At 39.9% G+C, this 27,392-nt stretch overlaps 1 protein-coding gene across 1 annotated transcript in view; it reads right to left on the bottom strand.

The window, feature by feature from the left end:
- The window catches only part of NPHP1 (nephrocystin 1), a 56,827-nt gene that overhangs the window by 18,090 nt on the left and 11,345 nt on the right, over nucleotides 1-27,392 (bottom strand). Inside the window, exons 5-14 of the mRNA XM_029937845.1 lie at nucleotides 26,810-27,041; nucleotides 26,139-26,240; nucleotides 22,300-22,400; nucleotides 21,930-21,972; nucleotides 20,530-20,617; nucleotides 18,846-18,940; nucleotides 16,910-17,038; nucleotides 5,522-5,596; nucleotides 2,965-3,075; nucleotides 1,661-1,743 (exon numbers count right to left, since the gene is read on the bottom strand). Coding sequence (XP_029793705.1) covers nucleotides 1,661-1,743; nucleotides 2,965-3,075; nucleotides 5,522-5,596; nucleotides 16,910-17,038; nucleotides 18,846-18,940; nucleotides 20,530-20,617; nucleotides 21,930-21,972; nucleotides 22,300-22,400; nucleotides 26,139-26,240; nucleotides 26,810-27,041 — 1,059 coding nt within the window. The remainder of the gene's footprint in view (nucleotides 1-1,660; nucleotides 1,744-2,964; nucleotides 3,076-5,521; nucleotides 5,597-16,909; nucleotides 17,039-18,845; nucleotides 18,941-20,529; nucleotides 20,618-21,929; nucleotides 21,973-22,299; nucleotides 22,401-26,138; nucleotides 26,241-26,809; nucleotides 27,042-27,392) is intronic.

Genomic DNA, 27,392 nt, shown 5'->3' with positions numbered 1-27,392 from the left:
GAGCGGCCGGCTTCGGCTCAGGTCAGATCTCACGTTTGTGGGTTCGAGCCCCGCGTCAGGCTCTGTGCAGACAGCAAGCTCAGAGCCTGGAGCCTGCTTCAGATTCTGTGTCTCCCTCTCTCTGCCCCTCCCCCTCTCATGCTCTATCTCTCTCTGTACCCAAAATAAATAAAACATTAAAAAAAAAAAAGAAAAATAGCTGTGACTTGGCTTGAGAAAAATGGAGTAGATATACTTTTCCCTCCTAACTAGGTACAACTAAAAACTTTTGATATTCTTAAAAACATTTTTTTTTTTAAATCACAAGAAGCCTGGGCTCCTACATTCTCTGAGGGGGTGCCCCGCCCCTTATCACTGGCGTGATGGCAGAGGAGAAGTGGATCCTGGACTTTTACCTCTGGCTTGTGGTAAAGAGGCCATGCCCACCCCTGGGTGTAAGAAGTCACAGAAGGCCGGGAGCATTATCTGAATTAATCCTCACATTAACCCTCTTGTGTAGGAACTGTTCTAACCTCCCATTTTAAAGATAGAGGAAACTGAGGTTTGCAGACATTAAAGAAACTGGAGCCTGGCTTACAGTGACACAGACGGAGCCAGGACGAGAGCCCTGAATTTTATAATCCCAAGCCTTGGATCTCAGTCACCATCCCGATGACTGCTGATTTGTATCTCCTCTGTGAATTTCTTGTTCCTATTCTAGACTTTGATTTTTTTGGGTCTATTTTAAAATTTGAATTGTCTTTCCTAATTATTTTTTAGAGCCCTTTTTATATTAGTGACAATCTGTTATGTATATATTGTAAATATTTGGTCTTTTGTTTTTTGTCTTTTGGTCCTAAGTTTTAAATTCACTTATAGTGATTGCCGTAACAATTTCAATGTATCACCTTTAGAATAAAGGTGGGGGTGCCTGGGTGGCTCAGTTAAGTGTCTGACTTTAGTTCATATCATGATTTCATGATTCGTGAGTTTGAGCCCTGCATGGAACTCTGCATGGACAGTGCTGAGCCTCCCTGGGATTCTCTTTCTCTGTCCTTCTCTCTCTGCCCCTCCCCACTCATGCTCTCTTTCAAAATACCTAAACTAACTTAAAAAAAAAAAAGGTGGAGTCACAGACATCCCAGGCACCCTGGACTTAGCTTTCCCACTCTTTGGAGAGAATTAGGTTCTGTTTCAGCACTGTGAATGTGCTAATACCATAGAAAATTATGGAAAAAATATTCTCAGCAGAGAGTAAACATCTTTTATTTTTATTTTTGAGAGAGAGAGAGCAAGTTGGGAGGGGCAGAGAGAGGGCGATAAATGATCCAAAGCAGGCTCTGCACTGACAGCAGAGCCTGATGCGGGGCTTGAACTCAAAACCTGCGAGATCATGACCTGATCTGAAGTTGGACACTTAATCGACCGAACCACCCAGGAGCCCCTAAACGTCTTTTAAAATACTTGTTCTGTACGTGGCATTTCTCCCTCTCTCGATGACCCTGTGCATGCTGTTTTCATATACTACCTCACAGAATATTAAAATCAACATTAAAAGCCTTCTCCCCACAAATTTCTGAAACGCTAACACAATGTAACTCTACAAACCTGAGGTATGCAGATTCTAAACAATGAATTTCTACAAAATTACTCACTTGGAAGGAATGCACAGCCAACTTACTTTGCTGGAATAGGAATTCCACTGGCATCAAAAAGTTTAAGAAACACCCAGCCACAACTTAATTCTCCTCTTTCACCGGTTGACTAGGAAATAAAAAGGCATACAAAGCTTAACGTCTGAACCAGTCAAATTTAAAAGCATATACTAAGCCCTTTATAGGGAACAAAATTAGCATTCACTTTAAGAAATAAACAATTCCTCCCAAGAAACTAAAGTGAAACACGGTGGGTCCCACTTTCCTTGCAGGCCAAATGGCAAAGGCAGTATGTAAAGCGAAAATCCTATCTTGTCAAATCCCTTTTGAAAATCCCCTAAGCCTGAAGATGTAGCAACTGTCGCTACAGTTTCTTGAATGATATAAATATTTTGTGGAATGGTCTAAACCACATCAACACCACGCGGGATTTGAGCTTCGTCTCAGTGAGAGATGAAACGCGCAAATTCAACCGTTTTTGCTTTTTTAACCAGCAGTCAGAACTTTCCCTCCGCTGTCAACTGCTGACGGCCAGGGGACTTGCTTGGGGCCCCCTCCCCTCTCCTGTCCCACCAGCCACAACACATACGGATGAATTTGCCTCAAAGAACTGAAAGCATGGTGTAATATTACTAATATAATCACAGTTGGTTCTCTGAGTTACCTTGAGGCCAAGTATATATACTATACCTACCGAGCTATTATTAGAGTATGGAGACATTTAAATTACTATCACATGAAATAGGCGAAGGGGAGGAAGAGTACACTTAACATGATGAGCATTGAATAATGTATAGAAGTGGTTGAATCACTATACTGTACACCTAAAATTACTGGAATTAAGATAAAAACCTTAATAGAAAAATAAATTTTATCACAGACCCACATTCACTGGTTCAATCGTTTATGTGACATAAGTTAATCCAAGTTTCTATTGTTCCCTTTATAAAAATTACGACTCTGACAGGTCCTTTAATGAGACCTGTCAGCCACAAGGTTAAGTGCACCCTGACCCTCCAGGACACAAGTGAAACGCTACTGGAATGCCACTGAACATCTCTTATCACTTTCTGAAAAGCCTCATCCTTTTCAAATCTTGATTCCTTAAAAGCACTGGACTTCACTCAGGCTATAAATATAAATAAATACAGTTTTATTGTAAATGCTATTGAAATAGCAGCACTATATATACATTATAACCACAATTCCCATTCCTCGAGAGATTAACATTCTATTACACATAAATACCTCAATTATTTTACTTGTAAACACAGACTTTTTAAAAAACTTCTCTTTAACATTAGAAAGTTTTATCTTTCAACTGACATACGTTGCGAATATAAGAAATTCCAAGTTCAAATAATATTCCAAGATCTGGAGATGAAGAATTGGATCTGATAAAACAATCACCATCAAGCAAGCATGGCAAGATGCCGGTGACCTGAAACAACGCAGAAAACTAAGTTACTGATAAAATGTTAAATGGGAGGGAGGTTTTAGCTTCATTCATCTGGACATGGTTTATACCTCTGCATTATAATAATGGTCTTTTATTTATTAAAATTTTTTAAATCTTTTTATTTATTATTGAGACAGAGAGAAACAGAGCATGTGCAGGGGAGAGGCAGAGAGAGAGGGAGACACAGAATCTGAAGCAGGCCCCAGGCCCTGAGCTAGCTGTCAGCACAGAGCCCGATGCGGGGCTCAAACCCACGAACCGTGACATCATGACCTGAGCCGAAGTCAGACACTTAACCAACTGAGTCACTCAGGTGCCCCAATAAAGGTCTTTTAAAGGAAGCAAAAAGCAAATGGACTGGACCCATCAAGGATTTCAAGTGAAAAAAACTAATTGCTATGTTTACTTTCTCGTATTCTTTGCTTAAAGTAGAGGCTACTCTGAAACAAGTACTGTACCGAGGCCCTCAGAGGCGTTATAAAAAGAATTTTCATATATAATAAGATATTTATATTGACCATTGCTCTTTGTAAACAGAACTAAAATTGAAGCCTTCATGCACACATTTGCTCAATTTTCCCGAGGTGTGCCTTATCAATTTTCCCTTCCCTTTTTTGCTCATTCCCTTCCCTCTCTCTGGACAACCGCACCCCTCTGTCTTGCCTGTAAAATCAGCCCCATCCTGCAAGGCCTCGTTTCTCTTCTACAGAACCTTCCCTGAGCCTCAGGGCTAGAATTAGCGTCGCCCTCCTCTGTGCTTCCACCGTACCTGCAGCCCGTAACCATTACCTTCTGCCGCTGCGGTCGTCGCCGACAGGACCCCGCCTCCACGGGCTGCTCTAGGGAGTAAACGGGAGAGGGTCCGGGAGGGCCTGCCACCGCGCGTGGCGCACGGATAGAGCTCCACAAACGCAGATCGTGGTCATCACACCCGTGTATGTTTCTTCTCAACTAACATGTAAGTTCTCCGATGCCTAGGAAGAATGGCCCCCACCTAACAGATACTTAATTTCATTCAACAAAGGAGCATTTTCTGATTATTTATCCTTCCAAACAGTTCATCTTTATATCCAAAACAATTTAGAAAGTTCTACCTAAATGTTTCATGTACACAGAGGTGCAACTTCAGAATTGTGAAGCATTGTAGCAAAATACAAGCAGTGGGGCACTTAGAAGATCAAATTGGAGGGGCGCCTGGGGGGCTCAGTGAGTTAAGCATCTGGCTTCTGCTCAGGTCATGATCTCACGGTTTGTGGGTTTGAGCCCCGCATCGGACTCTGTGCTGACAGCTGGCTCAGAGCCTGGAGCCTGCTTCAGATTCTGTGTCTCCCTCTCTCTCTGGCCCTCCCCTGCTCGTGCTGTCTCTCTCTGTCTTTCAAAAATAAATAAAAAACAGAAAAAAAAAAAAGGAAGATCAAACTGGACTTTCGGGAGATGCGCTATAGCCAAGGGTGGGTACCTGCAGCACACAAGGCAGATGGCTTGGCCTCCCCCAGTGCCCAGCCCCCCTGTGCCTTCTCCTTGAACCTCCGTTTCCTGAAGATCTTTTGATGCAGTAAGAGAAAGGTTAATGAAGGACTTTCAGGGTGTAGCACCCCAAGGCAATTAGTCATGGGAAGTAAATACTAAAGTAATGAAACTTCGGAGGTAGAAAAAAAGTAAAGCAAAATGAACTGTAGACAATATGACAAGAACATAAAGATATCTTCATGTTCACTAACATCTATGCCACACGGGCTCAGTGGTTTGAAACCACCTCATTCTAGTCTTTTTTTTGTTCTAGTCTTGACAGTGCCTGGGTATCATGTACCAGCCCTGGGGATTTAATCAGAAGAAAGCACAGCTCTCATTAACACAGTTGATTTCATTTGTGAAAAACATTTCCTAAATTTATCTTTTTGTTTTCATTTTCATCAGGGGGCATTTCCTAGAATTGAACCCCGCAATCCATTGAATGAGATGATTCATAGGAATTACAACTCTGATGAGTCAGAAACAAAAGTAATTTTTACCAAAGTCCCCAAAGAACATTAAATAATCTAAAGATTCAGGGGTGCCTGGGTGGCTTAGTTAGTTAAGCCTCTGACTTTGGCTCAGGTCATGAGCTCATGGTTCGTGGGTTCGAGCCCCGCATCAGGTTCTGTGCAAATAGCTCAGAGCCTGAAGCCTGCTTCTGATTCTGTGTCTCCCTCTCTCACTCTGTCCCTCCCCCTCTCATGCTCTGTTTCTGTATCAAAAATAAATAAAACATTAAAAAATTTAAAAAATAATCTAAAGATTCAAATCTGGTCCCATATATTCTGTACTTAACATACACACATTATTTCAGAGGTACACGTGGTCAGCTTTGTCTTAGAAATTAATCGCATATCACTTAACAGGGAAAAGATGTTCACAGTATATTCCATTCACTGAGCAGATTCCTTACCTGGGGAGAAAAAGTCCATGTTTTGGGTTTTTTGGGTTGCCATGTGGCTCTGACGGTGTGAATGTTGCTCAGAACCTGAAATGAGATTTTCCTAGATGAGCTCATGCTGTAGAAAGCTCTCCCAAACGTCCCGACGTCTATGTCCCACACAGTGAGCAGGGAGCAGGCTACACCACATGGAGCAGAGGGCCTCGAGGGGGCTCTGACATTTTTTAGGTTGCGCAACTATGAGATTTGTTTTCTTTTTACACCAAGTACATGCAGAACTTTAAAAATGATTAACAAAAAACTGTTGGAGCATTAATTTATAAAACAATGAAAGAATGGATAAAATAAATTCAGACTCAGCCCTTTGCTCTAGTAATAAATTATAGTAAGGGAAACACTTACTGTCTGAGACAGGTTTACCAGAAAAGGGAGATTTCAGGTACAAATGACCTAGTAAGAAATGTGACCCGCAAGAGCATTTTATGGTGGCCCATCACCACGCCACTAGGACTGACAAGGCTAATAACGGCCAGACACACAGCCTCAGTTTTCTGCAAGATCACCAGCCTCATAAATTACGTTCTTCCTACAACTCAATCTCTTGTAAGATGCTCTGTAAGAAGTTAGTCCCACAACGTACATAAAGCAATGACATACAAAAGAAGCAAAAACTGTAGAGAAGAGTTCAAATTCTGTAAAGTTATGGCTAAAATTGACATTCCAAAGAAATAGATAACATAAAATCTTTATGCAATTAATTTATTTAAAAGTTTATTTATTTAACTAATTCTACACCCAATGTGGGGCTCGAACTCACGACCCTGAGATCAAGAGTCAAATGCTCCTCTCACTGAGCCAGCCAGGTGCCCCTAAAATGTTTATTTCAGATAAGAATATTTTAGTATAATACTTTTAAAACTAAGGTTTAAAAACAATTAGAAACTATTCCAGACATGTCCTACGATATCAGATTCAATTCACTGCCCTGATTGTCCTTATTGGTAGACAACGAGGATTATCTTACTGGCAGCTGAGTTGGTTTCCACATATATGAAGTCCTCACTTCCTTCAACAATGAATACATAGGGATTTACTTAAACTCTTCCTAAAATAATATATATTCTCGGCCTGAATTCATGGATTACAAACTTGTTTAGAATATAACCTGGTATTTAATGTAAGACTGCATTTTATTTATTCTAAGGTTCCTCTTGGTTTTTCAAGAAGTGTGTCCCACTTCTAATACCGAAAAAGTCCTTTGCAATCATTGAAATCAAGATCTTATACCATCTCTGCCTTTATCTTTTCAAATTGGAGAATCCTGATTTTAATTCAGGAGTAACTTCTGCTTCATAATTTTACATCTTTCTTGATTTATGGGCTGACAGCTAAGAAGGACTTAGTCCAGGGCCACCTAGGTGGCTCAGTCAGTTAAGCGTCCAACTCTTGATTTCGGCTCAGGTCATGATCTCATGGTCCTGGGATGGCGCCCCGGATCAGCAGGGTGGAGCCTGCTTGGGATTCTCTCTCTCTTTCTCTCTCTCTCTCTCTCTCTCTCTCTCCATACCCCTCCCCCACTCACACTTGTTTTCGTTCTCTCTCAAAATAAATAAACATTTAAAAAGTACTTAGTCCAAATACCTCATTATACATTTGCAAAAACTTCAGCAAGAGCAGATGAATGGTTGGCTCAGAACCACTGTTTTCTGCACAAACCCAGAACACAAAGGATGAGGTAATCAAGGATTTAAAAAGTTTAGAGGCTTCTCCTTAGCAAACTGTATTAAGAATACATAAGGACTTCTGCTCAAGATGGCATCTTGAATTCACACATTAACAGGGTGGTTCTGCTCCCAACGTAAAGGAGTGATAGTTAAAAAGATAAGAGCAGAACTCAGAGGTAAGATGAATAATTCAGTGGAGCATAGATAGGAGGGGAAAGCTGTGAGGAGGGTGGGAGTAAAGTCGGGGATCTCCTGGGCTCTGAGTCTAGAAGCAGGATGTGATGGCAAGGAGCTGGCTTTACTTGTTACAGAGGCTGACAGTCCTCAGTACATGACAGACAACAGACGGCCTTACAGCTTGAGGACAGCAGGATGAAAAAGAAATGGTGGCCAACCTTCCTGCTCGTAGGAAGCAGTGAACCTAAGTGGGCAAGAGGAGAAAGATGAAGCCATGACACCAGGTTGGGAACCAAGGCAACAAGTGGGTCCTTTAAAGAATCTTAGATGAAGAATGCTAACCTCCACCAAGAAATCTTGTTCTAGACTAGAATTGGGGGGTGCTGGTGCTGATAGTAGCAGCCACAACACTGTTAGGTAGGAGGGAAAGAGAGTCATACATCTTTCACATAGAATGTACCTCTAAAGATATACAAAGAAATAAAATACTACACTAACAACACAAGAAACAACCCCGAGGATTGAAATTAACAAAATATGTTGGTATATGTACTTATATATTGATTGCTTTTAAAAAAAAGCCAGGGGCACCTTGGTGGTTCAATCAGTTAAGCGTCCAATTTTGGCTCAGGTCATGATCTCACAGTCTGTGGGTTCGAGCCCCGCGACAGGCTCTGTGCTGACAGCTCAGAGCCTGGAGCCTGCGTTAGATTCTATGTCTGCTTCTCTCTCTGCCTTTCCCTCTCTCTCTGCTGCTCCTCTGCTCACACTCTGTCTTTTTCTCGAAAATAAACATTAAAAAAAAAACCCTTTTTTTAAAAGCAAGATTTACTTCCAGACAACATTAACAAGATGGGGGCAGGGTATTCAATAGGTAGCTTAAGCATGTTATTAGTATCTTTGATGTGTTAAGAAAAAGAAATACAGGATAATTATAGATTTATGAGAATAATTTATAGATAAGTAGGTATGTTAAAAATGGAAAGGCAACCACTTAGATTATGGAAATACAATCTATCGATTCCAAATCAAAAGCAGAAAAACATGGGGGTGCCTGGGTGCCTTGGTCAGTAAGTGTCTGACTTTGGCTCATCTCATGATCTCACAGTTTTGAGTTAGAGCCCTGCGTTGGGCTCTGTGCTGACAGCTCAGAACCTGGAGTCTGCTTCTGATTCTGTGTCTCCCTCTTGCTCTGCCCCTCCCCAGCTCATGGTCTGTCTCTCCTTCTCAAAAATAAACAAACATTAAAAAAAATAAATAGAAAAGCAGAAAAAGATGGATAATATTTCAACAGAGGACAGGAATGAAAAAAGTAAAGATAAAAGATGATAAACAGAAAAGATATAGACACATAAATCAGGGAAATAAGTCCAAATATATGCATGTTATAATAAATGAGGGTTGCCTCATATTTGCTCAACCCAGATATAGACAATACAGAAAAAAAATCATAAGCCTATTTTATTTATTAATAGTAATGCAAAAATCCCAAATAGAGTTTTGTGAACCCAATCAGCAATGTTTCTTTTTAAACAAAATAAAAAGTTTATGATCAAGAAGAGCTTGTCCCAGGAATAAAGGGATGTTTCAATATCAGAAAATCTATTACTATGGTATACCACCTCAACCAATTAAAGGAATAAAGTCAAATGATCATCTCAATAGATGCAAAAAAGAATTTGCTAGAATTCAATATTTACTTGTAAATATGAAAACTTGGAGAAGAGAATTAACTGAAGAAAAGGTACCTATCAACAACTTGTAACAAACATTTCACTGATGAATCTTCACAGGCATTGACCTCTAAATCAGGAAGAAGACAAAGCAGTCTCTCCTGGTAGTCCTTGGCCAAAGCATTATGAGAGCAAAAAGACACAAGGTATAAAAAGGGGAGAGACACGGGTGCCTGGGTGGCTCAGTTGGTTGAGTATCCGGCTTCAGCTCAGGTCATGATCTCACGGTTCTTGGATTCGGGCCCCGCATCAGGCTCTGTGCTGACAGCTAGCTCAGAGCCTGGAGCCTGCTTCAGATTCTGTGTCTCCCTCTCTCTCTGACCCTCCCCTGCTTGTACTCTGTCTCTCAAAAATAAAAACATTAAAAAATTTTTTTTTAAAAAAAGGGAGAGACAAAACTGTCTTTATTTGCAGGCAATGCAACTATATACATAAAAAATTTGAGATCATAAAAAGTGTAAGTGACACTATATTTTAAAGGTATTAGAAATAATGAGCAATTTTGGGGTCCCTGGGTGGTTTAGACAGTTGAGCATCTGACTCTTGATTTTGGCTCAGGTCATGATCTCAAGCCTCCTGAGATCTCTCTCAAAATGAATAAACTTAAAAGAAAAAAGACATAGTCGGCAATTTCAGTAAAGTTTTGGGATACGAGATCAACTTCCAAATGACGATGGCATTCTATGCATCAATAATAACCACTTAGAAAATATAAGAGGTGGGGTGCTTGGTGGCTCAGTTGCTTAAGCATCCAGTCCTTGATTTCAACTTAGGTCTCACAAACCATGAGATCAAGCCCTGAATTGGCTCTAAGCTGACAGGGAGGAGCCTGCTTGGGATTCTCGTTCTCCCCCTCTCTCTGCCCCTCCCATGCTCGTGCTCTTTCTCTCAAAAATAAACTGGTAAAAAGGTAAACAATTTCTTTAAAAAAAAAAAAAGGAAAAGAAAATATAAGAGGAAAAAGATTCCAATTCACAGTTTCCAAAACTAGGTAGTTTTCAGGAAGTAATGAGGCCGGGGGAGGTAAGTAGAGAAACAAGTTAATGATAAAAAAAGGAAGTAAACAGAAATCTTCCAGAACTGAATTATCCAATATAGTAGTCACTGGTCACATGTAGGTATTTAAATTTAATTTTGAATCACTTAAATTAAATTAAAATTTTAATTGTTCAGTCATGCTAGCCATGTGTGAAACCACATTGGGTTAGTGGTTACCGTGCTGTACAGCGTAGACATAGAATATTTCCATTATCACAGAAAGTTCTATGGACAGCGCTACCCCAGAAAGTGAGGCATTCTCTGTGATGGCTGATCCAGTTGCTTCTACAAGTTAATGGCACCAAAATTAAAAGGCAGGATGAAGGAGAGTGCTGGATTAAAAGAGACTAAAGATACATGACAACCAAATGCCATGTTTGGACTTTGTATGGATCAGAACAACTATACAAAGAAAAATTTTAAAACAAAAGGGAACTCTGAATATGGACTGGGTATTAGATGGAAACACGGAATGACTCTTGATATTGCAGGGAGGATAACAGTGATTTTGTAAGAAAAGTGGTTACGGGGAGCTCCTGGGTGGCTCAGTTGGTTACGCCTGCAACTTCAGCTCAGGTCATGATCTCACAGTTTGTGGGTTCAAGCCCCATGTCCGGCTCTGTGCTGACAACTCAGAGCCTGGAGCCTGCTTCAGATTGTGTATCTCCCTTTCTCTCTGCCCCTGCCCCATTCGCTCTCTTTCTCTCTCTCTCATAAATAAGTGGACATTAAATAAACAAAGTGGTTATGTAAGAAAATGTTTATATGTTCATACATGCATCCTAACATCCGTGAACTTTAGAACTTCTGTTCTTGGAAGCCAACTTAAACAACACAAACTTAAAAGCCAACTCAGAGACCTAGGGGTGCTTGGACAACAAAATATCCAGTACTGATTAAGAATTATAAATCACTTATATATTTAACATACTTATATTAATTTATGTGAAGCTTGAAAATCCAAATGAAAAATTTAAATCTATAAAAATCCAAAAGAAAAATGAGCTAAAGACACAAAACACAATTCATAAGGATGGAAATCTGATTGGTTAATAAACATAAGAGACATTTTAAAACACACTAGTATCAGGAAAATGAAAATCAAGAGCACAATGAGATTCCGTTTTATACCCAAAACATTGGAAGATGACCCCAATGGTTAGGATGTGGAGAAACTGGGACTATGGCCGCCCTACCTGGAAGAAGTCTGTGGAGAGTAACGTGCTGTCATCAGACACAGTAGTCCACCTTGCAGCTACCTGCTCCCAAGTACATGTACACATGTTCTAAAGCCTTGTCTCACACGAACACAAATAAGCGTGTATAAGAATGTGCCCTGAAAGACTGTCATAGTAAAAATGTTCAAGAGAGTGATGGATAAATGGTAGCATATCCATATAATGAAATACCACTTAGCAGTTAAAGAGAATGACCAAGAGCAAAATCCATCAACTTGGATGAAACATAATGTTGAGGGGAAAAAAAGAAAGTTGCGGAAGGTACAAGGATACGATACCATTTTACAAAGCATGAGAAGAGTAAAATTTAGGCTATATAAAGTTAATACAACAAATTTAGGATAAAGGTTACCTATATGGAGGGAGGAAAGCACCAGGATGTGGGAGGGGTGTGCTGGGGCCTTCAATCATACTTGCAGTATTTATTTTTATTTTCGTTATTTATTATTTTTTTAATGTTTATTTTTGAGAGAGAGAGAGAGTGTACGTTAAGGAGGGACAGAGAGAGAGACACTCAGAATCCGAAGCAGGCTCTAGGCTCTAAGCTGTTGGCAGAGAGCCCAATGCGGGGCTCAAACTCACAAACCTTGAGATCATAACCTGAGCTGAAGTCAATGCTCAACCAACCCAGCCACCCAGGTGCCCCTGTGTATTTGTTTTTAAATTAATAGACTACTTCTAATGATAAGTCTTTGGTTTAGAGAAAAATTGAGCAGAAAGTACTTATTTTTTATTTTAAAAGAAATCAGAGTACATATTACAAACTGGGAGGCTTCAGCAGAATTAGGTGATAAGGCCGTAAGTGTCTGTTACATTATTCTCTGCACATTTCTCTTTGTGTGTGTCTTAAGTGTATTTATTTATTTTGAGAGAGTGGGTGTGAGCGGGGCAAGGGCGGAGAGAGGATCCATGTAGGCTGCGCACTGTCATTGCAGAGCCCACAGCCTGAACTCACAAACCATGAGATCATGACCTGAGTCGAAACCAAAAGTCAAATGCTTAGCTTACTAAGCTACCCACACATCCCTCCGTACATTTCTATGTTTGAAATCGTTCATATTTTTTAAAATATTGCTAATTCCAATAAAACGGAGTATAAAATAGATATGAGGAGACAAGTAAACAAATTGGAAAATTATAATGTTCCAAGATCTGAAAGATTCTAAATGTGAGATACAGCCTTACTTTCTATTTCTTTTATTGGCAAAACAGATGGGTAATTAGTTGATGTATTATTTCTTAATGAGTACTTAAGCGTTTTCAATTCATTTCTTTAAAGGGTGAAATATACAATGGTACACCTGAAACTAGTGTAACACTGTCAATTATACTCAAATAAAAATTATTTAAAAAATAAATAAAAAGTCATCTCCAAACCCAAAGCCAAAAAAAAAGAAAAAAAGAAAGAAATATACAATGATGGTAATTCTGAAATGTGTCAAACATATCAGACGAGTTAAAAGAAATATACAGTGAACCCTCATATACTCATCACCTAGATCCTACCATTAACATCTTATCCTCGCTTTATCACGTATATCATCTATCCTATTCATCTTGTTTTTGATGCACTACAAACCTGCAGACACTAGTAAACCTCTCTCTAAATTAGCATGCATATCATTAACTAGAGTTCATTTTTTATTCGCAGTTATTTGTTTGATGTGAAATTTACAAACCTTATTTTTACCTTATATGTAATGTCCAGTGTGGAGACGGGAAAGTGGACTGGCTAGGGACCACAGTCCTGAGGCAGGACACAGTGAGTGCTGCCACTGGAGGCCTGGTGAGGAGCATGAACTTCTATCAGGGCCCCAGAGTCAGGAAGCACACTGTGCCCCCAGAGACGTGACTAGAAGCCAACTGAGGAACCTGGACTTCCTTTCTCACCTGGAGTGGTGAAGTACCACCTACCTTCCCTTGACTGCAGGTGTTAGAGGCTTGCTAAAACAGAAGTTAAAATAAGATCCAGAAACTCCTAACGCCCAAAATGGCCAAGATACAATTGAAAAATCACTCATCATCCCAAGGACCAGGAAAATCTCAACTTGAATGAGAAAAGACAATCAACAGATACCAACACTGAAACGACACAAATGTTGGATTTATCTGACACCTAAAAGTTTTAAAGCAGACACCTAAAAATACTTCAATAAGCAACTATGGCCGTCTTTAAAACAAATTTAATATTTTTAAATGTTTTATTTATTTTTGAGACAGAGAGAGACAGAGCATGAGCGGGGAAGGGGTAGAGAGAGAGGGAGACACAGAATCTGAAGCAGGCTCCAGGCTCTGAGCTTCCAGCACAGAGCCTGATGTGGCACTTGAACATACAAACCAGGTCATGAGATCATGGCCTGAGCTGAAGTCCGATGCTTAACCAACTGAGCCACCCAGGTGCCCCGACACAAATTTAAAATATAGAAAGAAATATAAACTCTCAAGAAAGAAATAAGAAAATCTCAACAAAGAAATGGAAGATAAAAATGAAGAACCTGGTAGAAATTCTAGAATTGAGAAATACAATAGCCAAGGTATGCACAAACACACACAACTAACCAGACAGACTCAAATGTTGAATAAAAAAGAAAAGAATCAGGGAACTTAAAGATGGGAAAATAGAAATTACATACTCTAAGCAACTAAGATAGAACTGGTGAGGAGAAAAAAATAAACAGAGCCTCAGGAACTTGTGGGATTATAACAAAAGATCTCACATTCATGTCATCAGAGTCCCAGAAGAGAGTCTGGAGCTAGAAAAGTATTTGAGAAAATTATGGCTAAAGTAGCCCCAAATTTGGCAAAGGACATAAGCCTACAGTTTAAGAAGCTGAGCAAACCTTAAATAGGAAAAACTCAAGAAATCCATGCCCAAGTACATTACAAACATATAAAAACTAAACCCATACATCTGAAAGCAATGAGAAATAACACCTAGATTTACCAATAAAGGAACACCAATTCTAGTGGCAGTGAATTTCCATTGAGAAACCATAGAATGAAGGGGCACAATATTTCTCAAGTGCTAGAATAAAAAAGGAAGAAAAGCCAAACCAGAATTCCATATCTAGTGAAAATATCTCTCATGGATGAGCAGAAAACAGACATCTTCGGATAAAGAAAAACAACGAGAATTTGTAGCCAGCAGAAAGAATGGTTAAAGGCAATTCTCTAAATTGTAAGAGCATGTTAAAATCAGGAAACTTTTAACATTAGGAAGGAAGAACAATGAAAAGTGTAAAAATAAGGGTAAATACAGTAGATTTTCTCTTGAGTTTTCTAAATTATGCTTGATGGTTGAAGTAAATATAATACTGTGGGAAGTGGTTCTCGATGTATATAGAGCTTTAACAAGAAAGCCTATTATCTGTAAGTAGGGAAGCACTCTTAGGTAAATAGCATGAGTATTTATTTAACTATCAAATATCATCTCTAACTTGTCATTTGGAACTCTGACATAAATTAGTTACATAAATTCAGTTCTATTATTTTTAATTAATAACTTCTAATATCTTGATATGTTGTATCAATAAATTCCAGTCTCATTTATGAGCATTGGGAGAGGTCAAGTGAAGTATCTATCAAACCAGATCTCAGCAAAGAAGGCAATTCATCTTTTCTTGGTCACCGCTGACACCTACTGGCTTATTCCCGGCAGTAGTCTTGCACAGAGTGCAGAAATGAGGGAAGATCACTAAAATGACCCAGTTCATTTATTTATTCCCAGTTCAGAGAGAAAGGCACCGGGGGCTGCAAGCACACTCAGCATGAGTGAAGCTAAACCCACAAACTCCTCCAGACCTGCTCAGCTCTCAGTGCTTCCTGTCTCATGGAGTGTCACCACCGTCCGCCCAGATGTGGGAGTCAGAGACCAAGTGTCATGTTGGACACCCCGCTCTCCCTCACCCTCCATTTCCAAGCCGTCACCGAATTGTGGTTTTTATGGCCCAAGTATCCCTGCAGCCCCCGTTCTCCTCTCCCTCTCCACTTCCCTAGTCTAAGTTATCAGCTTCATATCTTATCTAACCACATCCATGTTCTATGTATGTTCTAAGTGCTTTACCGTTACATTAACTCATTTCATCCTCACATGGACCCTAAGAGATGTGTGCCAGACGAGGAAAGTGAGAGAGAGCAAGACCAAGTACTTTGGTCAGCATCCCACACCACGCTGGTGGAGCCAAGGTTAATCTGGGGCAAATGGCTCCAGGCTTTGTTTTCTTAGAGGCGCCACTGGCTGCCCTTTGACCCAAAGACCCCAAATGGTCTGTCTACTCATGTCCCTTCTGCCCCCCATCCCCCACCCCGTAATTCATCTCCAAAGAGCCAGAGATATTCCTAAAGCATAAATCTAAATCCTCTCACTTCCTCCAATGCCTTTCACTGTCTTTAGGATAAAGACAAAACTCCCTTCCATCGTGGCTTACAGTGTCTCACACGGTGTTCCTTCCTGACGTCTCCCATTTCATCCCATCCTACACTCCCTCTTGCCTCTTTCCACTTGGCCACACTGGCTTTCCCAAGACCCAGTCCTGGCTTCCCACCGGGGCCTTTGCCTGTGATGTTTCTTTAGCCAGGTCCATCTTCCCTTTTCCCTTTGCCTTTTAAAGGCCTATTCAGGGGCGCCTGGGTGGCTCAGTTGGTTAAGCATCCGGGTTTGTGGGTTTGAGCCCCGCGTCAGGCTCTGTGCTGACAGCTAGCTCAGAACCTGGAGCCTGCTTCAGATTCTGTATCTCCCTCTCTCTCTGACCCTCCCCTGTTCGTGCTCTGTCTCTCAAAAATAAATAGAAAACATTAAAAAAATTTGCATTTAAAAATAAATAAATAAAGGCCTATTCATCCATGGATCTCAGCCTGAGAACCCCCTCTCAGGAGGGAGCGGAGACTCTCAATATGAGAATTCTTTTCTAACACAGCTAGTACTGTAAATTTCTCTCTAAGCCGTATTTTATTAACATCCCACAAATTATAAATTCCATCTAAGCACTGTATTTAAATTGTGCCTCACAAACAAATCAATTAATTTTTTGAGTGATGGAAAAGGACACAAGGAAACTTTGTAAGGTGGTGGTAATGCTCCGTATATTGATGTGGGTGTTGATTATACAGGTATGCACACTTGTAAAAGACACAATACTCCGTACGCTCAAGAGCTGGACTATGTACGATACTAGAAGACAGGCGTCAGTACCCTTTGTGTAAGTGAGAAATCTAAGGCTCAGAGGAGCCAACTGTGACATACAGACCATCATCACGCACTTAGCAACTGAAAGAGCCAGGAAATTAAACCTATGCTGTCAGAGCCTTATGGTTTGCACTGTACCTCATATTATTTTCTATGTACACACAAACATATACACAGAGAGAGAGAGGGAGAAAGAGACAAATTGAGAGATAAAAAGATACCCAACGCAGTACATGTTTAATATGCAGCATTAGCAAAATAGTTTTCCATCCTGATTGAACTGTTTTACTCCCCAGTAAGCTCACCTTATTACCATCAAATAGACAGAGGCGAACATGTCTACTGAGAACCTGGATGCTCGTTCCTGGAAGGGGAATCATTTTACAGCTCCAGAGGGTCAGAATGAGTGAAACACGACTTGGTCTTGACTTAATCTGAGAAAAAAATTGGTATAAAAAAAGGGCTTACTTTATGATGTATAAGACCAATTCATTTTCAAAGCATTTTTAATACATACTTTAAATGTACATGGAATAAAAAAGGATGAAAGAAAAAAAATTTACACATAAACATATGCACACGAGGAAGGTTTCAATAGTCCACTGCACCTAAATAAAAACTTTGTTAAATAAAAACCTTCGGTAAAATTTCCATAAATCTTTGTTTGCAATATTTGCATGGGCGGGTTGTAAATACATAAGTATAATGAAGAGAGCAGTACAATCATGTAAAACGTATAACCTGACCATGGAATCACTGCATTCCAGGTTCGTTGTTACAATTCACAGCTATATGATATGGGTAGGTAGAGAAGGTCACCACAGCATAATAACCAGTGACACTGGCATTACTATCCAGCTAGCGCCTCCTCATTTTAACTCCAAGTGTTTACCTACATTGCGTCTTGACTTCTTATACAGATGTTCTGACAGAATGCACTGGCGATTACTCAGTTCTACTTCACAAGTATATAGTTCAGAACGTCAATAAAGAAACTGGCACTCTGGTTTCTTCTTTAAAGACATCTTTGATTCTTAACATTCTGCTTTATGGTCATGAGCCTTTCCATGTAAATAACTATTTTTAATGTTTATTTATTTTCGGGAGACAGAGAGAGAGAGAGAGAGAGAGAGAGAGAGAGAGAGAGAGAGAGAGAAACAGTGTGAGTGGGGGAGGGGCAGAGAGAAAGGGAGACACAGAAGAAACAGGCTCTGGGCTCTGAGCTGTCAGCACAGAGCCCAACGCAGGGCTCAAACTCACGAACTGTGAGATCATGACCTGAGTCAAAGTTTTATGCTTAACCAACTGAGCCACCCAGGAGCCCCTCATTTAAATGACTTATATCATGAAAAAATAAGGCAATATCTAACAGCTCATCACATTTTCAATTTAAGAAATAAGAGCTGAATATTTAGTTCTCTGGGTACAAGTTCATAAAATTAAATGCCCTTTATTCAAGTTCTAGTACACTAAATAGACCAAATACAACATTATTATGGACTTGAAATAAAAGATACTTTATACTAAGGAGGTTGCAGGTGATGTTCAGGTTGAGAGGAGAAAATTCCACACCAGTCTCCCCACAAAACCTAACCACACTGGGTCCTCTTATTTTTCCCTTGAGGGTCTGAGAGAGGGAAGCAAAGAAGGCAGAAGGTCCATGGAAGGGGGGTGAGGTGCTGCAATGTGGTTCAACTCTGCTAAAAAGGGGGAGGCTAGAATTAAATAAAAGAGACTACTTCCCCCTCCAAGTACTCCGAATACCAGGAATCCTTTACTCTAAGCTCTCCCCAAAACAAAACAAGCGGAATCATAAAAGACTTTCAACTTCTTCATTCCAAGTTAATTCAACACTTAATGAGTTATCATGTGCCAGGCACTGTTCTCAGCCCTTCATACATATAATGTAATTCAAGAACCCAATGTTGGAAGTATTATTATTATTATTTCCTTTTCTACAGATGCAGAAATTGAGGCAAGGAATGATTTAGAGAGATACCTAGTATTACTTCCTTTGTAACAATGGGAGAAGAGAGCAACAGAGAAAAGAGAGAAAATAAAGTCAAGATAACAAATCCAATGTTAGCAATGAAGTTATTGCTAAGTGTTTAAAAATTACAATACAGAAACAATTTTTAAAAATTTTCAATAATGCCGTAACCAATTTACATGTTATTCATATACTTGCAGCCATTACAAAATCTGCAAAGGTCTAGTTTTATGGATGGCGACCATACTCACAGTGCCAGCTTTAGCGTCCCACATCAGGTCTCTGAAGGCCAGCTGTGAAGGAGTGAGCTCTGGTTGTAAGAAGTAGCTTGCCTGAAATTGATTTCCTGCAAAATCAATGTTTCCTTTATTTTCTTACAGAGAAAGGAAAGAAATCCTAAGCCAAAAATCTACAATGCTATGCCACAAATTTAGGAAACAGACATCTAAAATGCCAAGCTACCTACAAGGAACTTGCTTTCTAAGGCATATATGCCAATGGAGATTTCTTTATGTGTAACAACAACAGTAGAAAAGAGAGAAGCACATAAGGGCTAATCTTAAAGCAGTTTTAAGACAGATCTTAGTGGGTCGGGGGAGATGGGCTAGATGGGTGACAGGTGTTAAGGGGGGCACTTGTGGTGAGCAGTGGGTGTTTTATGTAAGTGATGACTCACTAAATTCTACTCCTGACACCAGTATTGCACTGTATGTTAACTAACTAAAATTTAAATTTAAAAAAAGAGAGAAAAACTCCTGTTACTAGAGTACATCTCTGCAATAGAGCTGGTTGAAAAGGAGAGCTTCAAAAAACAAAAACAAAACAAAACAAAAACTTTTAGGCCAGTAACATGCCCTGTGATGAAGATGATCCATTCAAATATTTTTATAAAATGTGGAAAATCCAAGAATACTTTTTAGAAAAACATATAATCATTAATTTCATTTCTTAACACAGAACCATTTTTATACTGTTCTCCCATACATTAGTTGTGAAAAATACTGATTACAAAATCATTGATTCATTTGAGAAATCGTTTCTGAGTTCCCACTGTGTGCCAGGCACCCTTCTAGGGCCTGCAAATATGGATGTAAATCAGAGAAATACAGCCCTTGCCCTCATTAGTTTACAGTGGAGTGGGGAAAATAAATAAAACAAAATAAGTAGAAGAGATTAATAATAATAATAATTATAAACTAACTTAGGTCCATAAAGCGTGCTCAAGCAAAGGGTGTTAGGGGAAACCTACATTAGTCAAAGGAGACTTTAGTCAAAGTCTCTGGGAATGTGGGATTGCCCCTGGGACTCGAGGATGGGAAGGAGCCGGGCACTCAGGGGGCTGAGAAGAGCCTTCCAGCAGAGGAAACACAAAGCAGCCTTTCCACGGATAACTCAACAACTCGGGCCATACAGGAGACCCTCCCCAACATGATTTCTCTTTAGTGAGCTTATGGACAAATGCTGTCAAGGGCAGAGAAATCCAAGAACGAATAAGAAAACGGAAATGCCAATGATAGTAACTCTTCCGGAAAAGTCTTTCTGTGAAGAAAAGGAGAGAAAGGAAGGCTTTGGCTAGAATGAGACAGGGTGAGAAGGGCTGGTTCTTTCTTAAAGGTACAGGTATCGGGCACGCTGGTACTACTGGTGAGGGAAGAAGCCGGTGTGGGGAAGGGGGGCGGGCGGCAGGCACACAAAAGGGCTAACAATTACGAATCATTATTTCTGAAATAAAGCAAAGGGGCTAGAACCCAGAGCACAGGGAAATAGGTTGGCGGCTGATGGGGACAGGGGTCCTACCTCCACTGTCACAGGAAAGATGAGGGAAAACATGAGCACCAAAGAGATGTGATAATCAACTTGGCTAAAATTAGAGAATGAAACCTAAAGCCTGACTGCTTAACTACAAACATGTGGTGGCTCACAGACACGTGTTACCTTCCTCCAGCAGCTGGAAGAGCGTGGAAGACCTGAAGCCTGCGGGAATGGCTCCCATTGTGGTTAGCACATCAACGGAGTTTACCTGCTGGAGACAGTAAAACAAAAAAAACAAAAAAACCCCACCCAAAACTCAGTTGCTTGTCTTCATGTCTCCTCACCTCTAGAATACTTTCTCTTATTGCTATAGCAACTACAAACTCAAAGAATAAAACACAAACATCCAGACTTTAGTGGACAAATACAGGAACTGAGCCCCAAGTTCCTGAGGACGCCATCCCCAAATCCTGGCCTCTCCCAAGGGCCTAAGCCCCATGCAGTGCCCAGCTCTGAGCTCCAGACCAGCTGCTTCCTGTCCATCTTTCATCGAAATCTCCCTGCTCCTGTTCCCCTCTAGCCGCCACGTAACAGGTGAGTTAACAGCGTAAGCTCATACGCACTGAAGAACTCACGGCTTCTTTTGTGTATGTGTACACACACACATGCATACACACGGGCATGTCCATGTAAGTGATAAGTGGTGTAGAAGGTCAGAAAGGACATTTACTAAACCATTAATTGTGATTACTTATGGGAGGGAGGGAGTGGATTTTCACTTTGTTATGTAACTTTTTAAGATGATAGGCATATGGGGGGCACCTGGGTGGCTCAGTCAGTTGAGTGTCTCACTCTTGATGTTGGCTCAGATCATGATCTCACAGTTTGTGAGTTCGAGCTCTGCGTCTGACAGCCTAGAGCCTGCTTGGGATTCTCTCCCCCTCCTCTCTCTCTGCCCCTACCCTGCTCACACACTCTCTCTCTCAAAATAAATAAATAATTAAAAAAAATTTTTATGTCTTTTATTTATTTTTGAGAGACAGAGAGAGACAGTACGAGCAGGGGAGGGTCAGAGAGAGAGGGAGACACAGAATCTGAAGCAGGCTCCAGGCTCTGAGCTAGCTGTCAGCACAGAGCCCAACGCGGGGCTTGAACCCACGAAACATGAGATCATGACCTGAACCAAAGCCGGCGCTTAACTGACTGAGCCACCCAGGCACCCCAAATAAAAATTTTTTAAATGATAGGAATATGGATAGTTTCTTACTTTTTTGAGCTTTTTGGAATTTTTCATATTAACTAAAATTTAACATCTTTACCCAAAGGACAGAAAATTCAGGCAGAATCAATAAGAAATAGTTGCAAGCCCTCAAATCTACTCTTCTTACAGAAAAGGCCTAATGAGAAATGTTACAGGGAGCATAGGCTTATTAAACCAGAACTGCATGTTTCATGCTCTGTACATTTCATGCCCTGTCCCCTGTTTAAGATCCAATGCTATCTTCCCAAGTCCTCACCCGAACTCTATCAGACCTATTAGGTAACAAGACCAGACATCACTTAACAGCACAGGCAACACCAACCTCTGAGATAGCTTTTCGGATGACACTCCACGGAGAATCAGTTCTGGGGGAGACAAAATAGCACGGTGAGTGCACAGAGAGCTCATGACTATTACTCAATTAGGGAGCACCATCAATCAAAGAACAAAATATTTAGTTGTCAGTAAGTTCTAAAACCTTAAAAGTCTCTAAACAAAACCAAGATAGAAAAATATCATGTCCTAAAAATAATCACAAAATTCAAGTAGTACTGAAGCAAATAGTAACATAAAAAGCACAGTTCTCAAACTGCAAGTTGTCTCCGTTTCAAGAGGTGCTTGCATTATTTACTACAGTAAAAATAAAGAAAAAGTTTCTTAAACTCACTCTGATATTCTCTCACACATTTTACCTTTGTTTAACTTCTGCCCCTTCTGCTGTTTGCTCCCCAACCTCTACATCTTCTTCGCTCTCTTCTTCACTTGAGTCTTGGGCTTCTTCTTTATTATAGAGCTGAAAAGTTATTGAAATATGAAGTGCTTTTTACCTAATGCAAAAATCAACGAATAAAAATACTTTCAGAAAGACTCAGCTATTGACAGGAATGTACACGATGGGTATAATCAAAAATCGGTGGGAAAAATATTTCAACACATTGTTGATAGCTTCACTATTTGAAAAAATTACAAGGATAGAGGTAGATAGCAAGTTTAATCAAGATAAATTCCAGACAGAATTTAGTCCAGTGGAAAAAAATAAGATAGAAATGAAAGAACTATAAAAGATGAAAATAATCTTGAGATGGGGGAGTCCTTCTCAATTATAATACCAAAACCAAAAATCACACATGAAATGGAAATACTGACAGACTGAGCAGCATAAAAAATAAACATGGTTGAAGGTCAACAAAGAAAATATATGTCACAGATTTTCAAGGGTTTACAGACTTATCCTGAAAACATTACAAAACTCTTGTAAATCAATATGATTGAAAAAAATCTCCTAGAAAAGTGGTCAAAGAACTACAAAAGGCAACTTACAAGGTGAAAGTAGAAATGGCCATAAAGCATATGAAATGACACTCAACCTCACTGGCAGTACAATGAATGCAAATAAAAAACAACAACGAGCCTGTTTTTGCCTACCGCACTGGCATAGAGATTGGGGACAGCCATCACCTGATTAGTGGATCAAGAAGATGTGGTGTATATATACATATATACATATATATATACACATACACACACAATGGAGTATTACATGGCAATGAAAAAGAATGAAATATGATCATTTGTAGGAAAGTGGATGGACCTTGAGGGTGCCATGCTAAGCGAAATAAGTCAGGCAGAGAAGGACAGATACCATATGTTTGCATTCATAGGTCTAACAGGAGAAACCTAATGGAGGACCAGGGGGAGGGGAATGGGGAAAGAGAGTTGGGGAGAGAGAGGGACGCAAAACTTGAGAGACTATTAAATACTGAAAACAAACTGAGGGTTGAACCGGGAGAGGTGGGGACAGAGGTGGTGGTGATGGTGGAGGGCACTTATGGGGAAGAGTACTGGGTGTTGTATGGAAACCAATTTGAATATAAACTACTTAAAAAAAAAGAGAGAGGTTGGGGGCAGCCATCACAGGCACATGTGTGGGGAGACAAATACTCTCAGATGGGGGAGTGGGAGTACAAATAGGCATAACTTTTCTGAAGGGCAAAATGGCACATTAAATCAAAACATAAAGGTATAAACCTTTTGAACCAGCAATGAGCACCTAGGAACTTATTGGAAGGGGCTAAATCAGACAAACCTACAAAGATGTCTGTTCAGATTGATCACAACACAGGCTGGTACCTTCTACCACCTAATGTCCACCTCTCCTTTTGTAACAGAATCCCTGATTTTAGCAATGAGCCAGCTAAGTCTACATGTTCCAAACCCTCCTTGGAGCTAAGTGTTACCAGGAGACTCAATGCTGATCAAGGAGATATCACTGGAAGTTTTTTGTGTAAATTCCAGGAAACAGTCTTAAAAAGAGAGCAGCTCATGCCTTTTGACCTCTTATTCCCCTCTCTTCTTTCGCTTCTTGGAATCATTAAAAGATCTAGCAGCCAACTTAAACTAAAAAGATAACCCTTGGAAGGGCTGCCTCCCACTTAAGTACAGAGTGAAATATTAGATAGGGTCTTCACCATCCTTGATTGCCAACCTCCACACTTCTTCCATGCATAAGAGAAATACGCTTCTACCTTATTTAAGCCACTATTTGGGGGGACCTTTTGTATCTCATAGAAGCTAATCACATCTCTGTGCAACATAGTTCTTATAGGTTGGGAACAACACGTCCATCGACCTGAAATTGGAATACTATGCTACCATTGAAACGGACCATTTAAACTTGAACTGTGCAATACAGCAGCCACTTGCCATGTATGGCTACTGACACTTGAAGTGTGACCAGTTCAAAAAGAGATGTGCTGTTTAGGCATAAAACACATACTGGAATTTGAAGACTTGGTATGAAAAAAAAGGAAATATTTTAAAATATTGATTATAGGTTGAAATGATAATATTTCGATATATTAAATAATGTAAATATGCTATTAAAATGTCACTCATTTCTTTTTCTTTTTTAATGTTTATTTATTTGAGAGAGAGTGGGGGGAAAGGGCAGGGAGAGAGGGAGAGAGAGGATCCCAATAAGGCTCCTCTGTGCTGGCAGCACGGAGACCAACACAGGGCTCAATCTCACAACCTGAGCTGAAATCAAGAGTCAGAGGCTTAACTGACTGAGTCACCCAGGTACCTACTTGTTACTTTTTTTTAAATGCATGTGGAGACTATATATATATATATATATATATATAGTCTTTATTCCCAGTTCTTGGCAAGAGTTCTTAAAACTCTTAGAATTTCCTGAGTGATAGGAGTGTCTTATGTTATTCCTGACAAGCCCCTTTCAATCAGACTTGAGTTTATGCTAATGAGGTAATGCACTGGGGTGGGAGGGGTAGGGTGGGAAGCAGGGTGCCAGAGGAACCAACCATGTGATTAGGAGGTTGGAACTTTCAGGGCACCACCCCACCAGTCCCCTCACCTTTAGGGAGGATAAAGGAGCAGGAAACCAAATTCCATCACCAATGGCCAATCATTTAATCCATCATGGCTATATAATAAAGCCTCCATAAAAACCCCAAAAAGACAGGGTTTAGGGAGCCTTCTAGGTTGGTGACCACTGTGAAGTGTTGAACTAGTAGGCAGGGGAAGTTTGGAGGGGGTGGTCCCCAGACCTGGGAGGGTACGGGTAGGAAGATCCAGGTCCCATTCCCTCCATGTCCCAATACCTTGCCTATCTGCCCTTTCCATTTGGCTATTCCTGAGCTGTAGTCTTTATAATAAACTGGTAAACACAAGTAAGGTGTTTTCCTGAGTTCTGTGAGTCCCTCTGGCTAATGATAACCTGAGGAGGCGTGTGTGGGAACTGAACTTACAGCTAGTCACTCAGAAGTACGGGTTCCTGGGACTTGTGACTGGCATCTGAATTACGGCAGCTTGTGGGGTGGGCCCTTGACTTGAGGGGTCTGTGCTAACTCCGGGAGTTAGTGTCAGAATTGAACTGAATGTTTGGACACCTGGTTGGTTTCAGATAACTAGTGTGGAAAAACATATATTTGGTTTAGAGAAAAATCACACTATTAGGGTTATAAATGGCATCAGAAAAAAAAAGGCATCTCAGTGTGGTTATGAAAAAATATAAAACTACATTTGTGGTTTGCATAATTTTTCCATTGGACAGCACCTATCCAAACAGATATCTCTATATATTGGCACAGAAAATGACCATGCTATATATAATGAAATATTAGAAAAGAAATAAGTTGCAAACAGGCATGTACAGTATGTTTACCTCCTAGAAAGGGATCATATATTAGCGGAAGTTAACCCAAAGTTAACTGTGGTTTTGTTTGACAACAAACAATAAAATCCAATTAATTTTTATGATCCACATTAATCCACAAAGCACTTTCATTGTGTCATAACCTTCTAGGCCTTACCTGCACAACGACATTTCACAGGTCCCCATGACTGTTAACACACAAGATTTTTCCCATGCTCTGTCCCTCTGGAATTAAACTAAATTCTGTATTTCAACTCATTCACTAGTCAATTGATCAAAGAAGAGAGCTTACTATTTTATTAAAAGTGAAAAAAGAAACGTTTTCAGAAAAGGGAAGAATAAACAAAAAAGACTAACCTCCACGTAGGTTCTGGGAATGAGACCTTTGTTTCCTTTGACATTCTTAGCTATCCACCAACCATCAGGTTTTTCTTCAATTATAAGAAGAATTTCCCCTTTCTTAAATCAAAACAAAGTAAAAATTTTTAAATGAAAATGTACCCCTAAATCAGGAATTACCAACATTGAAACTATTTTCAAAAATAGAATAGCATTTAATTTCACCATTTTACTATGAGGTAAGTCTGACAACGTAATCACACATGACTAACTGCCTGTAAATCATAAGTTTTACTTATTCTATTTTTTAAAGGTTTATCTTAAAAAAATTTTTTTATGTTATTTATTTATTTATTTTTTTTTTTTGAGAGACAGAGAGAGACAGTGCAAGCAGGGGAGGGGCAGAGAGAGAGGGAGACACAGAATCTGAAGCAGGTTCCAGGCTCTGAGCTAGCTGTCAGCACAGAGCCCGATGCGGGGCTTGAGCCCACGAACTTTGAGATCATGACCTGAGCCGAAGCCAGACACTTAACCAACTGAGCCACCGAGGCGCCCCTTTACTTATTCTATTAAAGTAGATTGAGTCTTTAAAAACGGCATCAGGAATATGAAATGTAGGTATACAAAGTTTTCTCATTCTGTTAGGTATGCACACCCAACCTTAGGTTAGGTTCTAGTCTTGTTTCTACCTTAAATGTAAGGTCCCCAGCTTCCTGAGCAGTAAAATCTCCAACAGCAATGTATTCTTTCCTTGTGGCCTGTTGCTGAGATCCATGTTCTTGTTTCTCTTCCTCCTCCTCCTCTGTTGCTTCTTCCTCCCCACTACTTTCTTTGCTTTCTTCTTCATCATCATCTTCTTCTTCAGCTTCTTCATCTTCAGCAGAATCGTCATCTTCCTCTCTTTCAGGAAGTACCCCAATTCTGTGAAAAATAATTCTGTGATAAGTATCACTTAAAGTAACGTATAAGAACAGATCAGCATAACTTCTACATAGAGAAGATCTTTCCCATATTTGGAAATAAGTGCATGTCCCATATCCCTTTTACATTCTGTTCTGTTCTGTTCTTTGCATTCTTTTTTCTTTTTGTGCATATTTGAAAGATTTTTTTTTCTCTTTGGGTTCATTGATGTTTTCCTCTATTGTATCCAATTTTCTGTTAAACTATTCAGTAATTTGTTTTCATTTCATATTTTATACTTTTTAGATTCAGAATTTCCATTTGGTCTCTGTTAGTTGCCATTTCTCTCCTTGAGTCCTCTCTATCCATCCA

The sequence above is a fragment of the Suricata suricatta genome, chromosome 4 (genome assembly GCF_006229205.1).
Source record: "Suricata suricatta isolate VVHF042 chromosome 4, meerkat_22Aug2017_6uvM2_HiC, whole genome shotgun sequence".
Lineage (NCBI taxonomy): Eukaryota > Metazoa > Chordata > Mammalia > Carnivora > Herpestidae > Suricata > Suricata suricatta.
The sequence above is the reverse complement of the archived record's forward strand: the minus strand, read 5'-3'. Positions and strand labels throughout refer to the sequence as shown.